The sequence below is a fragment of the Tyto alba genome, unplaced genomic scaffold, assembly GCF_018691265.1.
Source record: "Tyto alba isolate M040663 unplaced genomic scaffold, T.alba_DEE_v4.0 Super-Scaffold_42, whole genome shotgun sequence".
NCBI lineage: Eukaryota > Metazoa > Chordata > Aves > Strigiformes > Tytonidae > Tyto > Tyto alba.
The window spans coordinates 2,941,163-2,956,833 of NW_024881318.1; the positions used below are offsets into that span (position 1 = coordinate 2,941,163).

Below are 15,671 nucleotides of genomic sequence, written 5' to 3' on the forward strand. Positions count from 1 at the left end.
CACAAATTCCACAGGTTTTAGTAAAAGCTGTGATTTTGAGGCTGCTGTGGCTGTAAGGAATAGAAAACTAAACTCTGCTTTCCAGAGGTTTGAGGGCATAGTGGAAGTGGCAGAAGGAGCACTAGGCTCAGACCAAATGCTGAGAACTGAGTGGGAAGAGAAGTGGAACTGACTGTAGAGGCACATCTAGGCTCATATCCCCCCTTGACTTGAGAGAAGGTGTGTGTCTAAACTCAAAGACCTAGATAGAGACTGGCATCTTCTGCAGAGTAGACTTGAGCAGGAGACCAAGGCCTCGGGAGTCAGAGGGGACTGTGGTTGTGGAGCTGAGGCTCCTAGGCTCAGGGTTTCTAGGTAAGTATGCACTGGCCGAGGAGTTCTGAAGACAGTGTGGTGGCAACTGCGTGGTGCTTGGGGTGGGAACAGCAGTTAAAATCATTGACAAAAATTTTCTATATCTCTTCCTTCCCCGTTGTCCACAGCATGTAGTCAGCTCCACATCCTACTCAAGCTGAATGGAGAAACAGAAGGGATGAAAGTTGCAGCTGAAGTGGGTGGCTTTTGCAGCAAAGGAAAGCAATATTTACTACAGCCGGTAATGCTTTTACCATGAACTTATGGAAACTAAGAACCTAGTGTCCGAGCGGCCCCTGCCTCTACCCGAGCACACAACAACTCATGGGAAATCCTTCATTACATACCCTTCGCTAAATAACAACACTTGCTGCTTTTTAGAATCGTTTCCCTGAATTGTGTCTGCCAGCAGTCATTACACATTTACAGCTCTGCTATAACCCAGAGGACTCACCCATTATGTGTCACAGTTGGTAGTTTCAGCTGTCCAGCACATCACTACAAGTTAACAAATAACTATGGATGGAACTGGGACTCATGAGGAAAAAAAACAACCCAAAACAGTTATGAAGTTGAGTTTGTGGCTGGATAAAAGCTAAAAAGTTTAAAATGTCTATAAATATTGGTGTTTTTTAAACTCAGTCTGATGTTGTTTAACATTTCTTTATTTTTACTGGGAGTAGGTGCAAAGCTTGAGACAACCACTAGAAAGATACATGGTCAAATGTACAAAATAATTCCTGAGGTCCATGTTGTTATATTCCGTTAATGACTTTGAAAGTAATTTTTTTTTTTTCAAAGGTTGACTGCTAAATTGCTCTCTACTTTTACAGATTGTTCTGGCAAATGAATGGTAACCAAAAGCATAAAGCACAAGTCGTTTAGGAAACAATGTATTTTTGTCTAGTAAAAAGTTGTAGGCTTCTCCAACTGTGATTTGCTATGGGTGAAATGCTCACTGCCTCCATGGAATTAATTTAGAACTGCAGAGAACTAGAGAAAATCCTGGAGAACAAAAGCATGGCAGGGACTCCAGAACAAGAATTTAAGAGTGAAGGCTCAGTTCTGAGAGGAATGGTGAACAGTTTAACAAATTTTGTATGCCAGGCAGATGGCAGCATTTTTGTTATCCCATGCAAGCCCAAGCATCAGCCAATTGTTCTCTTATGCAAGGAGTGCACACCTTATTAAAAGTAAGTTCAGTTTGGCTTAGTTTAATCAAGGAATGGATTATTTCTACATAAAGTGACAATTTGGAATGTTTTGATACAGAAGAATAAAGGAGATGCAGGAGGAATATGAATTTTTATTTCCTGCTCCTGCTTTCCCAGAGGTACCCCTAAGGTTGCAATGCATATTTCATTGCTAGTGGACTGAACGTGCCTTATATTGAGCAATTCGTTACCATCTGGACAGAAGCAAGATCTGGAATGATCTCTGGCACTCTTTTGAAGCAGGACTCGTCACCTCAAGGGGTCAGAGAAGACCCAAGACAAATTTCAAAGGCGGCTTAAAACTGACCCAGAGAAGTTCATTTCTTGGTAGGAGTCTTATTCTGAAGCACGGCAGACTTGGGGTTCATTCTCTGAACTTTTCAAGACTGATACATATTAAGAAGGCATCTCTGTGAAACTTAAGACACCGGTGTCCATGATGGAAGCAAAGGGCAAGGCAAGCTCACAAAGAACTAGTCTGGGTAGTATGGTGGGACACTCCGACTGTTAGCAAAAGGCATAGATATGATTATTTTATATCACTTTGGTTTGGTTTATTTTATCTGTTTTTATCTAGCTGGACTATATCAGTCATTGATCTTCATCTTGATTAAATTTTATATTTTTCAGCATTTGGATCCTGATCTGAAACTCACCAGGGATCAAGCCTGTTAAGACCCAGGAGTTTGGTTTCAGTCCATTAGGTTGATAGCTACAAGTCAGAAACTTGACTGTTGACAAATATTAAAAATAAAGAAAATTTTAAAAATTTAGGTACATTTCAAGCCAGGACTCTAGTTCAGGCCTGTGTCAAGGAGCAATTCTAATTCTTAATTACATTTCTCTTTTTTTCTTTTTTGTAGAATCAAGGTGCTAATCTTGAATTCTTTACCCAGAATTGTGAGAGACTATGTATGGAGCCTGAAATAGAAAAGGAAGACATCGTCATGACTTGTGAGAGTGCAGGAACCATCCATCCAGCTTCAGAAATGCTCTGTACTGAAAAGACATTACAAGCAAAAAATGCAAACTTACAGGCCTATTCTCAACACCATGCTCCTTGTGATAAGAGAGAAAGTTGTCACCAACAAGTCTTCTGTGAGCAAGTTATTAGCAATGACATCAAAGCAAAGAGTGATGTTTCACCTTTTGCTTTATGGGATACGAACTCTGTTCCTGATAAACAAGAATGTTTATGTGCTGTTCTCTCTTCTGCAAAGTTATGTGATGAGCCAGGGGAGGGAGAGCAAAGGTATAGTTTTGACTCACACAACAGCAATGACACAGATGTTCTCTGCAGTCTATCATGTGATGAATGTCTGTTCGAAGCTAATCCCAAGTCAGTCCTGGAATCTGGAGAACCGGGGTGCAAAGGAGATGCTGGTATATCTGCAGTGCATGACAAGCTATGGAAACTTCTTCATGAAGATGACTCAGACTATCAAATCCCATTTGAAAACCGGGGGATAACAAGTTTAGAAATTAGGCCGACAGATATCAAAGTCACAGAACTGAACTTTGTACAGGAGACCTGCTCTGATCATCTTTTGCCAATAAATGTGATAAAAGAGCAGGAACCTATTACACTACCAACTAGTGGACAAAGAACGGAGAAAGAAGACTGCAGTGTTTCTAATATCCTACTTAAAACAGATGAAGCATGTAACAGTGCAACCATAGGAAACATTTGTCTTGCACAGGTGGTAGAAACAGATGGTGTATGTCTAGATTCTAGCACTGGAAATAAAACAGAAGCACCATCCCCTTGTGTTTCAGCAAATAGTATAATCTTAAATACAGGGGAGTGCTTGGAGCAGAAGTCAAATCAAACAATAACTGACAGTAATGGATCTATTCAAATGACTGTTGTTTGGGAAGGAAAGCTTACCATTACTAATGCTTCCCAAACATGTGATGCAAATTCTTCTCAAAGATTAATAAATGCTCAGAGTGGTAATTTAGCATGTGACAAAGAAAATCCAGCTTACATGTCAGATAAGTCACATGGGACAATTGGGCAATTACTTCATAGTGAGCACAACATATGTCTGATAAATGAGTCTGTAACTGGTAAAGGGCATAAATCTAGACACTGTTATCCAGCAAGAAAAGAACTGGCTTGTTTCCCTGAAGAGAAAGACATTTTCCCCAGTGAAAATACCAGTCAGTTTACACATGAAGAACAGTCTTCTGTTAACACCATACATAAAAGTTCTGAAGATAATCTACAAGAAAGAGGAAATCGCTCAGAATTGAGCGCACAAAATTACACTAATTCTGACAGTTACCATATTTCAAAAAATAATGACTGTCAAGATTTTCAATCTATTTCCAATGCACAGAAATACAGTAATGTAATGCAGTTGCCAAATTTAACTAAGACTCCCAAAACCATCATGTGTAAGAATCTCCCCCAAAATAGAGACCAACTGCCAGAAATAGAAAAACAAGAAGTGGCATTCAATCTCTCTTCTGGGGATCCATTTTTAAGAGATTTTTGTGTGGAACTGCCCAGAGATGAACCATGTAGAACAGGAGAACGGAGAGAGATTTGCATAGGTGATGAACAAAGGGCTGAAACTTCCTGTGACTCAGGAGTTAGTCATGTTTCAGAGACTCAGACTGCAGTTTCCCCTCAGAATACATCAGAACAACATGTATTTCTTGTTAACAGCACCTTCAAGTCTGGTGAAGATTTAAAACCAGATTCATCAAAAAATTGCACAGATGCATCTGGTACCGTGCTACTTAGAAAGGCTCAAAATGAGTGCCACAGCATAGCAAATGAGGATTATAGAGATATCAGTAACCAGTTAGATATCCAGCAATTGACTGTAAAAGAAACGTTGCCATTCTTCACACCGGTAAGCCGGTCAGAGGGCCTTTGTACCAGTATCTCAGCAATGGAGTGTCCTGGCACAGGAAGTCATGTTAAAACTGAATCCACACAAACTGCAGTCAAAGTAGATGAAAGTTTGAGTACACTAGAGACTTTCTGCAAAGCATTGCGGGATCGGTTCCATAGGGTACCTGAAGAAAACAAGGAGGAAGCAGTTTTGTGTGCAAATAAACAAGAGATTCAAAGAGTTATTGAATGTAACCCAGATGAAGATGAAATGAAGTCTCCTTTGCACACTTTAATTAGCTCCATGGCTCAGAGACAGTTTATGAGTGTTAGCACTAAGCAGTCCTGTCCTGACTTGATCTCTTCCAGCAAGCTAACTGAGGTTGCTAATTCAGTTAAGTCTACTGAGTGTGATAAAGATGAAGAAGTTAGAACATCAGAGAGTGTAGTAAGTGGTCTAGTTAATTTGCCACCAGCTGATTCAGGCAACAGCCAGTATCTTCAAAAGCAACCACCCTGCAGCAGACCTCAGCCATTCTCCTTGGCCTTGACCACATGTGATCCATTCCCAGTCAATGCAGAAAAGCTAAGAAGTCAAGAAGGCTCAAAATCCTACAAGACATCACCAACTGTTGCTGAGCCTGAGCCCAAGCCCATCAAATGTAAACAAGACACAGCAAAGAGTGGGCATGTAGGTGCTGGAGCTAAGAATAAATTACTGCCAGCAACACTGTCAAAAAAACCCCGACTAGAGGAGAGAGGAAATGTCAGCAAGGATCCTAGTTGTGTTAAAAAGTCTGTGAAGAGCGAGGCAGGCATGATTCATAAAGAAGATAGAAAAGAGCAAAGGAAACTAATTTTGAAAAAGGATAGCAAAGGTAAGAGAAAACTGATTTTCATTTCTGTCCTTTCCCATCGTTTCAGCTACAACATGAAATTAAAATTTGTTAAATACACTGCAAGCCTCCTTTACTCTAAATCATGTTAGCTAAAGGTGTCCTGCCCTCACTGATTTTAATTTCCAGTTCTGTGAACTTAGTAACTAGTGCTGGGCCCGTGCCACAGAGCTGAACCTCCCTAACATCCTTTTCCTAGCTGGAAAATATATTAAATTTATGAATTTTTTAACCCATTTGAAATAGTTACTACTTCATTTGTCTCTTCAAGTAACTTTTCAGGGATGTAGAGCATAATGGTACCACAAAACTACACACAGTATAGCAACTGCAAGCCCAGTGCTTGCATGTTATGTTCTGTCAGGGCTGTGTTCCCAGGTATTCTTCCACACTGTGGCTCCCAAATGCAACTACCCTCTCTTGGTTGCCAAATGGTTTTATTACGAGCAAAGTAATACTGTTAGTGGTAGGGTGCCACTGATAAACATAATGTTTTGCAGTCCTGTCTGGTGATTGATGGCTGGTTCTGCATTCCTTTTCACCACTGTTGGTCATAAATGACACTGATGAAATTAGCAATATTAAACTGACATAGAAAACATATAATTGAAATGAGATTCAGGTTGCTCCTCAGAGTGTCTAGGAGGTTGCTAACAGGGAAAACAAAACGCAGACAGGAGTAGCAATAGTGTAGCAGCTAGACAGGTGAGGTATTTGTGGTTTCTATGGATACTTTGCAAGGACCAAGGTCTTATTTTTATGTTTTGACATTACATTTCATGTTCACATCATAAAATGATTTCACAGATCAGAGCAAGACTGAATAGTGACTATGGGTAAGCTACACAACTGTGAAGCTCTTCAGAGATTCTAATTCCAGTGTGGTCTGGTGAGACTTGTATTTTTCCAGTCACATTGTAAAAAACCCCAAACTTTTCTCTGTTGGAAGGTGTGTCCTTTGCCAGAGAACCAAATGTGTGGGAGGAGAGAGGCACATTCCTTCAAAGCAGAGCAAGCAAATTGCAATTACTGAGAAATGCCTGATCTTTTCCCATGTACCTGAGACTATGCTTGAAAAATGTTTTACAGGTTTGCATCAGCTAAGACTGACTTTTCTTAACCTGCTTCTGATCTGCTTCAGTCTAGACTGAAATGAATCTATGTCAGTACTTTAGAGAATTGTGTGGACCTTTGCCCAGCATTATGGGGAGGTTGGTATGGTTGGTCTGCTATATTCTCAGTGTTCTCTTTTGTATCATTTTCAGTTGCAGGAGGGACGACTTTGTGGTTAGGGCAGGTAATCTGGAGCCGTTAGGTCTATTTACAGTTCTGTCACATACTCTCTGTGTCATTTTAGCCCTGATTCAGCAAGATTCTTAGGCCTAAGGACTTAAGTGACTGCAAGTTAAACATAGCAGTGAATTCCAGGTGCCTGACCGAGTTGGATCCAGCATTCCTACAGCATTAGATGGGGAAAGTTAAGACTGCAGGAATGGGATCCCCGAGGGAGATGTGTCACACCAGCTCATTCAGAGTGCAGCAGCTCAGAATTAACACAGTCAGAAACATAACATCTTGCATTTTACAGCCCTTACATCTATTGGGGATGTCTCACTTGGGCACAGGGATATCTCATGATCCCAAAACCTTTCCCTGCGTATGTGTTGATACCTTTCCCTGTGTATGTGTCCCTTTCTTTCCAAGTACCCCCCACGCCCCCGCTCATGCCATGCCCATGTACAAAGGTTCTGCAATGTTCTGTGAGCCAATAAACAAGTCTTAGCAGAGGACCAGATTATCAGGGCCTTCCCCAGACTGGGCAGAGCGCTCTCTTTCTGTAACCTGAGTGATTCCTGGGTTTGTCCTGTGTGATGATCAATGTTTAGCAAAAGAACCATGCCTTATGGCTGGAAAGGTAGGGACTTTCTTTAGAGGCAGCAAAAGAATCCTTTGAAACTGAAGAGGGAAGCAACGGCCACTGATACTACCAAATGCAAATATCTAACCACTAAGTGTGGGTTCTTACCTCCAGCTGTGTTTTAAAGGAACTGGTGCCACCGCTGCATCTTGCAAAGAGTCTCATCCTGGCAGTGTGTGTTAGGTATGTTCCAAGAACACCTTGGAGACTGAGCATCTCCTGGGACTTAAAGTCTTTTCTCTCAAAGGCTGTAATCAGTTAAAAAAATCTACTAGTTACAAGTATTCAGTTAATATGAATTCTCATAGTGTAACTATATGGTATGCTCTACCTTTGTGGTGTTTTGTTTTTTTTTTTACTGGTAAAACCAGCTGGTCCTTTAGTCAGAGAGAATGTGTTTTGATTAAATTATTTTATGTCGACGCCTTTTCAGGCTAGAACTTCCCTTGGGTCCTATTCCATAAATTCAAAATGTCTGCACTGAAAATGTTTCCATTGACTGTGTGGGGCACTGAAATCAGTCTTTTGAAACCTCTGTATTTTAAAGCCTTGTTTTCTGCATCAGAAGAAATCATGATTATTTACCAGTGTTGTCATATTAATATTCTTAATATCTGCAAATCATTCTGGGATTCCTTTAAAATACCAAAACAATATAATTATCTTCTAATCCTGAACTGTGGCTTTTCTGTTTCAAGCTCCCAAGCTGCTGAAGAAAGTCCAAGCAGAGTTGTTCCCTGACTGCTCTGGAAATATTAAACTATGCTGTCAATTTGGTAACATTCATGGTGACTCCACCATTACATGGACTAAAGATTCCAAGTTATTAGCTCGACTGCAGAGAAGGTGAGTGAATGTTTCTGAAGGACTGGTAGTTTCTGAATAGCTTTGGGGAAAATATGCCAGCAATTCACTCTTGTACCTGTTAAGAGGATTAGTATGATCGGTGCAAAAAATAAGTTTAAACAGGGTAATTAAGAAGCATATCTTCACACAGTGCATAATATTGGTCACAGTTTGCATTCCATCACCAGTAATTCCTTTCAGCCTGTTCATAACCAGTCTCATCCAACTTTCAAGTACCGTAAAAGATCAAATGAAGTTTGAACCTCAGCACCCAGCCAAACAACATAAACACGCTCGGTTAATATGTGGGAAGCTGTCTGTCTTTGTGTGGTGGAAGTGAATTGCTAAAACAACTAACATGCAGTGTAGAGCTTGACCTGATTATTCCACAATATCAATACAGACTGGGGGATGAATGGATTGAGGGCAGCCCTGCAGAGAAGGGCTTGGGATACTGGTGGATGCAAAATTGGACGTGAGCTGGCAATGTGGACTTGCAGCCAAGAAAGACAATCTGCATTAGCAGGTCAAGAGAGATGATTCTCGTCCTCTACTTTGCTCTTGGGAGATCCCAGCTGGATTACTGTGTCCAGTTCTGGGGTCCCCAGTACAAGAAAGACACGGACCTATTAGAGCAGGTCCAGAGGAGGCCATGAGAACAATCCAAGGCCTGGAACACCTCTCCACTGAAGAAAGACTGAGGGCGTTGAGGCGGTTCAGCCTGGAGAAGAAACGTCTCCAGGGAGATCTTCTTGTGGCCTTTCAGTATTTAAAGGGTGCTTATAAGACAGATGGAGAGAGTCTTTTGCCAGGACCTGTAGTGACAGGACAAGAGGCAATGGTTTTAAACTGAAAGAAGGCAGGTTTAGAATGGACATAAGGAAGAAATGTTTTATGATGAGTGTGGTGAGACTGCAATAGTTCATGGTCTGAGCCCAGAGGGCAACTGAGAACTACACAGCTGCTCACTCACACCTTCCTTCGAAGGAATGAGAAGGAGAAAATAAAGCAAGAGGCTCCAGAGTCGAGACAAGGACAGGGCAGGATGACTCATCTGTTATGGGCACAGGCAAAAGACAGACTCCTTAGGGGAAGGAAAAAAAATGTCAGTTTAATTCAAATACTAACAACAACACTTAACAGACAGGGTAGGACAGTGAGAAGAATCACCACATCTTAAAAACACCTTCTCCTTACCCCTCCCTTCTTTCCAGGCTCCGCTTTGCTCCCAGTTTCTCTACGTCCTCCCCCCAGCAGCACAAGGGGCAGGGGGTGGGGGTTGGGGTCACTTCGTCACCTGTTGTTCAGCCCCCCGCCCCCCCCAAACCCAGCCCAGGGTGCCCAGAGCAGCTGTGGGTGCCCCCTCCCTGGAAGGGTTCAAGGCCAGGTTGGACGGGGCTGGGAGCCCCCTGGGCTGGGGGAAGGGGGCCCTGCCCAGGGCAGGGGGTGCCACTGGGGGGGCTTTAAGGTCCCTCCCAGCCCAAACCAGTCTGTGAGTCCATGATTCCACTTTGAACTTCATATTCAGTATCAAATGGAACTTGAAGCTGATTGGATTAAACAATGGGAGTTGTATTTAAGGAAGAATGATCTCTCCCTTCAGCCCAGCCAATTAACCTGACTGAGTGACTGGAGGCAGTGCAATGAGAAGGGTGGAAATAAAAGCTTCTTAAGGCCTTTACCAGGATCTTTTCCAGCTTTTCTTAAAACTTCATTTTCATTAAATGAGTTATTTTCTTCTGTAGCAGTAATGACATTCTTCTCATATAACTTTTTAAATCTGTTTATAATGTTTCAAAAATACAAAATGAACTCTACCTAAAGCAAAAAAAAATAAGAAAAGATGTTTCCATCAGAATGCACAATTCTGCTAAAATAAAAAAGTTTTGTAGGAAGGCATCTTCTCAGATGTTTTATTAAGTGGAATGAAAAAGTTGCATGAGTTAGTTAAACTTCCCGTGTCATTCTGATTCTTGTTGTTTTAACTATATGGATTTTGATTATTGTATTGCAGTATCCACTGTAATATTAATACATGTCATTATCTGCTAAATAATTTTGCAGTGTTTTAACAAATAGTGCAGAGATACCAAATTTATCAGTTTTTACAGTAATAACAAGTATAATACATGATAACAAAATATCTGAATTTTAACTTCATAGGATAAATATATTTTTAAATTTTGGAAAGAAAGTGAAATATATAACAGAGATTTACAGTAAGAGAGATTCCTATTTACAAATTTTATTTCAAAAATGTTCAGTAGAGTTCAGTGGAAATCTCCCTTCTCTCACAATCAAAATCTAATTAATTGTTTTGTGTGTACCTGAGCACTGTTTCTTCTTTTGGAAATACACCTCACCTACAGAAATACATAATCTGGACTGTTTGGTACATTTTAGATTTTACTTTCAATAGGAGGTGATTACAGGAAATTAGACAATAAATCTTTGAATTTTTATTACCTGTCAACACTCGGAAACGTGTATTGAAAAATACATGCTGTTAGTAATATTAATATATGCCAGGTAATTCAATTTAAAAACTGTTGTTGGATAAAATTAGTTCCCCAGTGTGCCAAAATATCATGAAACTTCACGTTGGCAACAAAACTGTGTACACCTTCACTAATTCACTTCACAACAGCTTTAAAACACAGTAGCCAGGCCTCCATAATCCCTGCATAGATTATCTGGTTTGCTGATAAATACTTCCGTGGACATCCGCTGTGGTACATGTGAAAACCTTCATAGTCTGAGAGGACTTTTCACTCAGACATAGCACTGTGTGGTTTTATTGCTTCTATAGCCAGCGTGGGTCTGCAAGTACTGTAGCATTCACATGGCATTGCACCCCTGTTAGTAGCATCTACCTTTGATCCATTTGTGAAACTGCGTACACAGACATCAGAGAGCAATTATCTAGCTTGAAGAAAGCAAAGGAACAGAGAAAGCTGAGTCAGGAGTCAGTACTGAGGAACAGCATACAACATTTTGGGCTTTCATATGTTCATGCTCCATATATTTGACCATGATATTGACAGGAATATTAGAATGCCTTTTGGTGTGATGTAATTGTTTTGGGGTTTGATTAAGATACTTTTGTGAAACACATAGGCTGAATGCTTTTAAGTGGGGTGAAATAAAATTTGTCAGCTTGCATCATATTTGAATCAGTCTTTGCATTGAGGGACAGAAATTCCAGGGACAGGAGGAGAGAGATATGGGATGATCGGGAGAGATCTTTTTAAAATATTAATGTGGAAAATTAACATATTCTTTTCCAGTGCCCAGGATGACTCTCCCGTCTCTTTGGCAATAGCTAAAGCCAGTAACAAAGACCAGGGAATGTATTACTGCTGCTTGAATAATATGTATGGAAAGGTGACTGCTGAGTTTAATCTGACTTCTGAAGGTAAAACTCAATTTATAATTTTGATTAATAATAATGACAATGGCAGTTTCCTTTTTTTTTTTTTTTTTTAACTACAGAATCTGTTTCTTTGTCTCCTTGTAGTATTGGAACATCTCTCAAGTTTTCAGAATTGTGAAGGTAAGTACACAGTCCTCTTGAATGTGTGCTCAAATGTTTGTTCATTCTGATTTCCAAATAGAACAAAGGATGGAAAAATTTAACCAGACTGAGACATTTTGACAGTTATCCCATGGGAAACTATCCATTAATGCCACTGAATCAGTATTGTGGTTTTGCTAGCTGTCTTTCCCTTTTTACACTCACCTTTGCTATACCATCAAAGATCAAATTCACTTTAGCTCACGGGAGTTTTGTAGGTGAAATACCCTCATGTAGGATGGAATGGTTTGTGCAGGGTGATGGAGTGCCCACTGTGACAAACTGTTGGTCTGAACGTGACTGTGTAGCTTCTCGTTAGCTTGATGCACTAGCACTTCACACCCAGTAAACAGTGAAATAGCATTGTGTCGCGTCATACCGAGACGCAGACACACACACAGTACTGAAAGCTCTTTTGGCAGAAAAACTCGCCAGCGGTGTTTGAACACATGGTCTTTGCAAGTCACCTGCTATGTAACTACTCCAAGAGAAAGACAGGCATGAAGATTTGGAATGCTTTCCCCATATGTTAACTTGTGTTTAATCACACTCGGCGTATGTTTTGCAGGGCTGCAGCTAAAGATAGACAGTGTGTTGCAAATCGGTTTATAATTTCTGGACACTGTACTAATAGAGCACTTCATTTGGCCAATTGAGTTTTCTTTCTCTTTCTAGAAGAATAAAATTAAACATTTAGTTCCTTGTTAAAGTAAAGACAGGACTTTTCATGTAACAGCACTGCATAACTTTTGGTCAACAGAGAATTTTAGGTGGTGTTAAGGAGCCTTCTTATTCTAGCTTTATATGTGCACTGTTTCCTCTGTGCTTCAAAGAGACGCAGTAGTGGACAGAATCTAAACCACCCATAACTACAAAGGGGAGCTCAGAGGCCTTCATTGCTCCCTACTGTACACCTTTTGTTCTCCTATTTATCTTTTTCACTGATGTTCCTTGAAATGTTAGGATTAGAGAGACTTGAAGTGCACTTAGAATTTTTTAGTTTCTCAGTGCTTAACCATAACCACTTCTTTATTGCCCTTATATATTTTTTTTCTATTTGTATTCCGGTGATCATTTAAAAGGGTGAAATCCATAATCCTGCTTGATTTCAGCTGTAACAAACTTAAGTGTACATTCTTATGCTACTGGTACCTTCAAAATCCATAGGTGTGGGGATAAGAGAAATATTATTGTACCATTTTCTCCTGAATACAAAGATCTCTAAAATTTATGTATTTACTTTTTGATTGAGACTGACATGGTCATTTATAGAAATGTGCTTCTTATTCAAAACCACTTATGAAATTAAAATCTGGTTATTTTCTTCTACCTTTGTTCATGAACCTGTTTTTAAGCTGGTGCTTGCCAGATTGAAAAGAAACACTTTAACCTGCCAGTCTGCAGCACTGGAGCTGATGTAGTGAATGTGGCTGGTACTAGGAAAGGCATGTTTCCATAATGGTCATATTGGATAAGGACTGAGACCTCTTTCAGCTGAGTGCCTCTACGAATACGTTGGCAGAATCTTTCCCTGAAATCATTCCAAGCTGAAAGCTAAAACAAGCTCTGGTTGTACCAGCAACTTCTGGCTTTTCAGAAAAGTCAGACTAGCTTCAGAAGAACGTGCTCTGAACACACTGGGCACAGAACTGTGTTCTACTTTTAAATTCATATCTGCATACGCTGCTGCAATTGGCTTTATTACCATCTCTGTCTTCCCAAAAAAGCAGAGTTGGCAGGATCTCTGTATTCCCTCAATGCCTCTAGTTCTCAGTCAGCTTGACTTACTTCACATTCATTTGAAGCTCCAGTTTACAACTCCTCTAATAGTTTTAAAAACAGCTTTTGTGATCTTTATTTTTTGTTTGCTACGCTCTGTTTTCTTGTAAACCTGAACTGCCATCTTTCTCTGTGCTGGCTTTAGATGGTAGAGGCAACAAGTTAGATTTAGAGGAGCAGGGTCCCAAACCCATATTAAGACAAGTTAGGCCATGTGTTCTGTTTCCATTTTCTTTAATATTCTATAGAGAGATGCATTTGCGCTCCCATGTCCATCCCTTTCCCTGTGACTGCAGGATGTTGTGCAGAACAAAGTGGCATTGTATTTCAGGTGTGGAAGAAATTGAATTCATGCAGCTCATGTTCAGAGAAGATTTCATCAGTGACAGCTATTTTGGTGGGAACCTGCATGGAATAATAGCTACAGAAGAGTTTCACTTTGGTGAAGGCATGCACCGGAAAGCCTTCCGAAGTAAAGTGATGCAAGGCCTCGTGCCGGTGTTCGGTCCTGGCCACGCCTGTGTTCTCAAAGTGCACAATGCTATCACATACGGGACCAAGAGTAAGGACGATCTAGTTCAAAAGAACTACAAACTAGCACTGCAGGTAAGCTTCCCCTGTCCTTTGTAAGCAAGAACCGTAGGGAAAAACTGTCTTGCAAATATTCAAACAGATGATCTGGTAAATGTTTTGAGTAATATTCCATAGGCATATCTGTTGTAATATAGGAATGCTACGTCCAAAATACTGCAAGAGAGTATGCGAAGATATATGCAGCTGAAGCTGAAACCTTGGAAGACTTTGGGGAAGTACCAGAGTGAGTATATATACATATAAATATATTTATATACATATACATGTATGTGTATATATATTGTCATGTGCCACAGCTCCCCACTGACTGCTTGGAGTAATTACTAAAGAAGAAAGAGGAAATCTGAGAACAGTGTTACAGCTGGAGTCATTACCTAAATAATACTGAGTATCAAGGTGGTGAGAAAGATTCTGTTCCCATTAGAAAAGGACAATGAGTAAAGACAGTAAATAGCAGGCAAAAGGCATGATTTTTATACAAATTTAGAGGAAATTATCCGTGTTAGTGAAGTAACACCAGCAGGTGATACTACTAGTATCATCTAGTTACAGCAGTAGGGGATAAGTCTGGCCTTCCAACTTTCCATTAAAAATTAAATCTTCTGAGAAATCATGATCATTCTGAAGCTGGCATGAAATCACTCTTCAGTCAGGCTTTCTATGTATAGAGTCTTAAGCCAGAAAGCTCAACTCTGATTGTAGTTTTTCCCAAAGACTGATCTATTTAATTTCAAAGTTTTCAATTTCCCAAGTTAGTGTACATCAGACCAATAGCTCAGCAAAGATTCACCTCTGCCTCTGGGGCTGGGAGGTGGCACCTTGAGGATTTGGTAATAGATCTTTTTCAAAGGATTTGCTGTTCCAGTGTCAGGCTACTGTGTAGAGTTGAATTTGCAATGGATGCTTGAAATTCCATCTTCCTTCCTTCAAGGGTAAGACCTGCATGCTTGACAGCAGGTTAAATCTCCATCTCCATTTAGATGACACAAGATCTGCTCAGCTGCACTAATTCCCTGAAAAAAAACCTGCTTAAAACACAGCCTGTGGAATGATTCCTTAAAGCCGTCTCTTCAGGATTAGAAATTGTGATGGAGATGACAGTGAAATCTTTAGGGAAAATATTTGTGCAAGTCAGCTTCTTCTCTGGAAATATATTGCTCTTGGTAAAATTTGTGTTTGAGAGATTTCTCTGGGCACAGGATATAACCTCTAGTTTTGATACGAGAGAGAGCATGTACCCTCTGAAAACTGAAGTCTGGTGCAAATAACAGGCACATGGAAAGTTCAGATCTGGTGCTTTATTCTAGAGATGGCGTGCATGTGCTTTTGGTTTGCTTTTTAATTTCAAAATTTTAAGGCTAGATTCCTTTCTTCTAGCCAGCCCTTGTCAGACCAAACTTGTATTAAAAAGGGTACATTCCTTGCAACATTTTATAAGGTAAATAGAGCAAGAGAAAAGTCATCCGTGTTCTCCAGAGTTAGCTTTAAAGCTACAACCTTAGCCTATCTGTGCACATTTGACTGCAAAAGAAAGCTGAGGAAACGATAGAGAAAGCCCTGCCCTATAATAGCCAGTGGCCTGGCAGCTAGACATTTATAAAAGGGCAGGAGGGGGAGAGAGAGAGGGATTCTGTGGTCTTGAGGTTACCTA

The 15,671-nt window shown here is 40.3% G+C and overlaps 1 protein-coding gene across 1 annotated transcript in view; it reads left to right on the top strand.

Moving 5' to 3' along the window:
• Nucleotides 1–15,671, top strand: part of LOC122152385 (alpha-protein kinase 2-like) — a 36,676-nt gene that overhangs the window by 9,573 nt on the left and 11,432 nt on the right. The window contains 6 exon segments of the mRNA XM_042804930.1: nucleotides 2,432–5,291; nucleotides 7,926–8,073; nucleotides 11,361–11,488; nucleotides 11,591–11,626; nucleotides 13,758–14,032; nucleotides 14,155–14,243. Coding sequence (XP_042660864.1) covers nucleotides 2,432–5,291; nucleotides 7,926–8,073; nucleotides 11,361–11,488; nucleotides 11,591–11,626; nucleotides 13,758–14,032; nucleotides 14,155–14,243 — 3,536 coding nt within the window.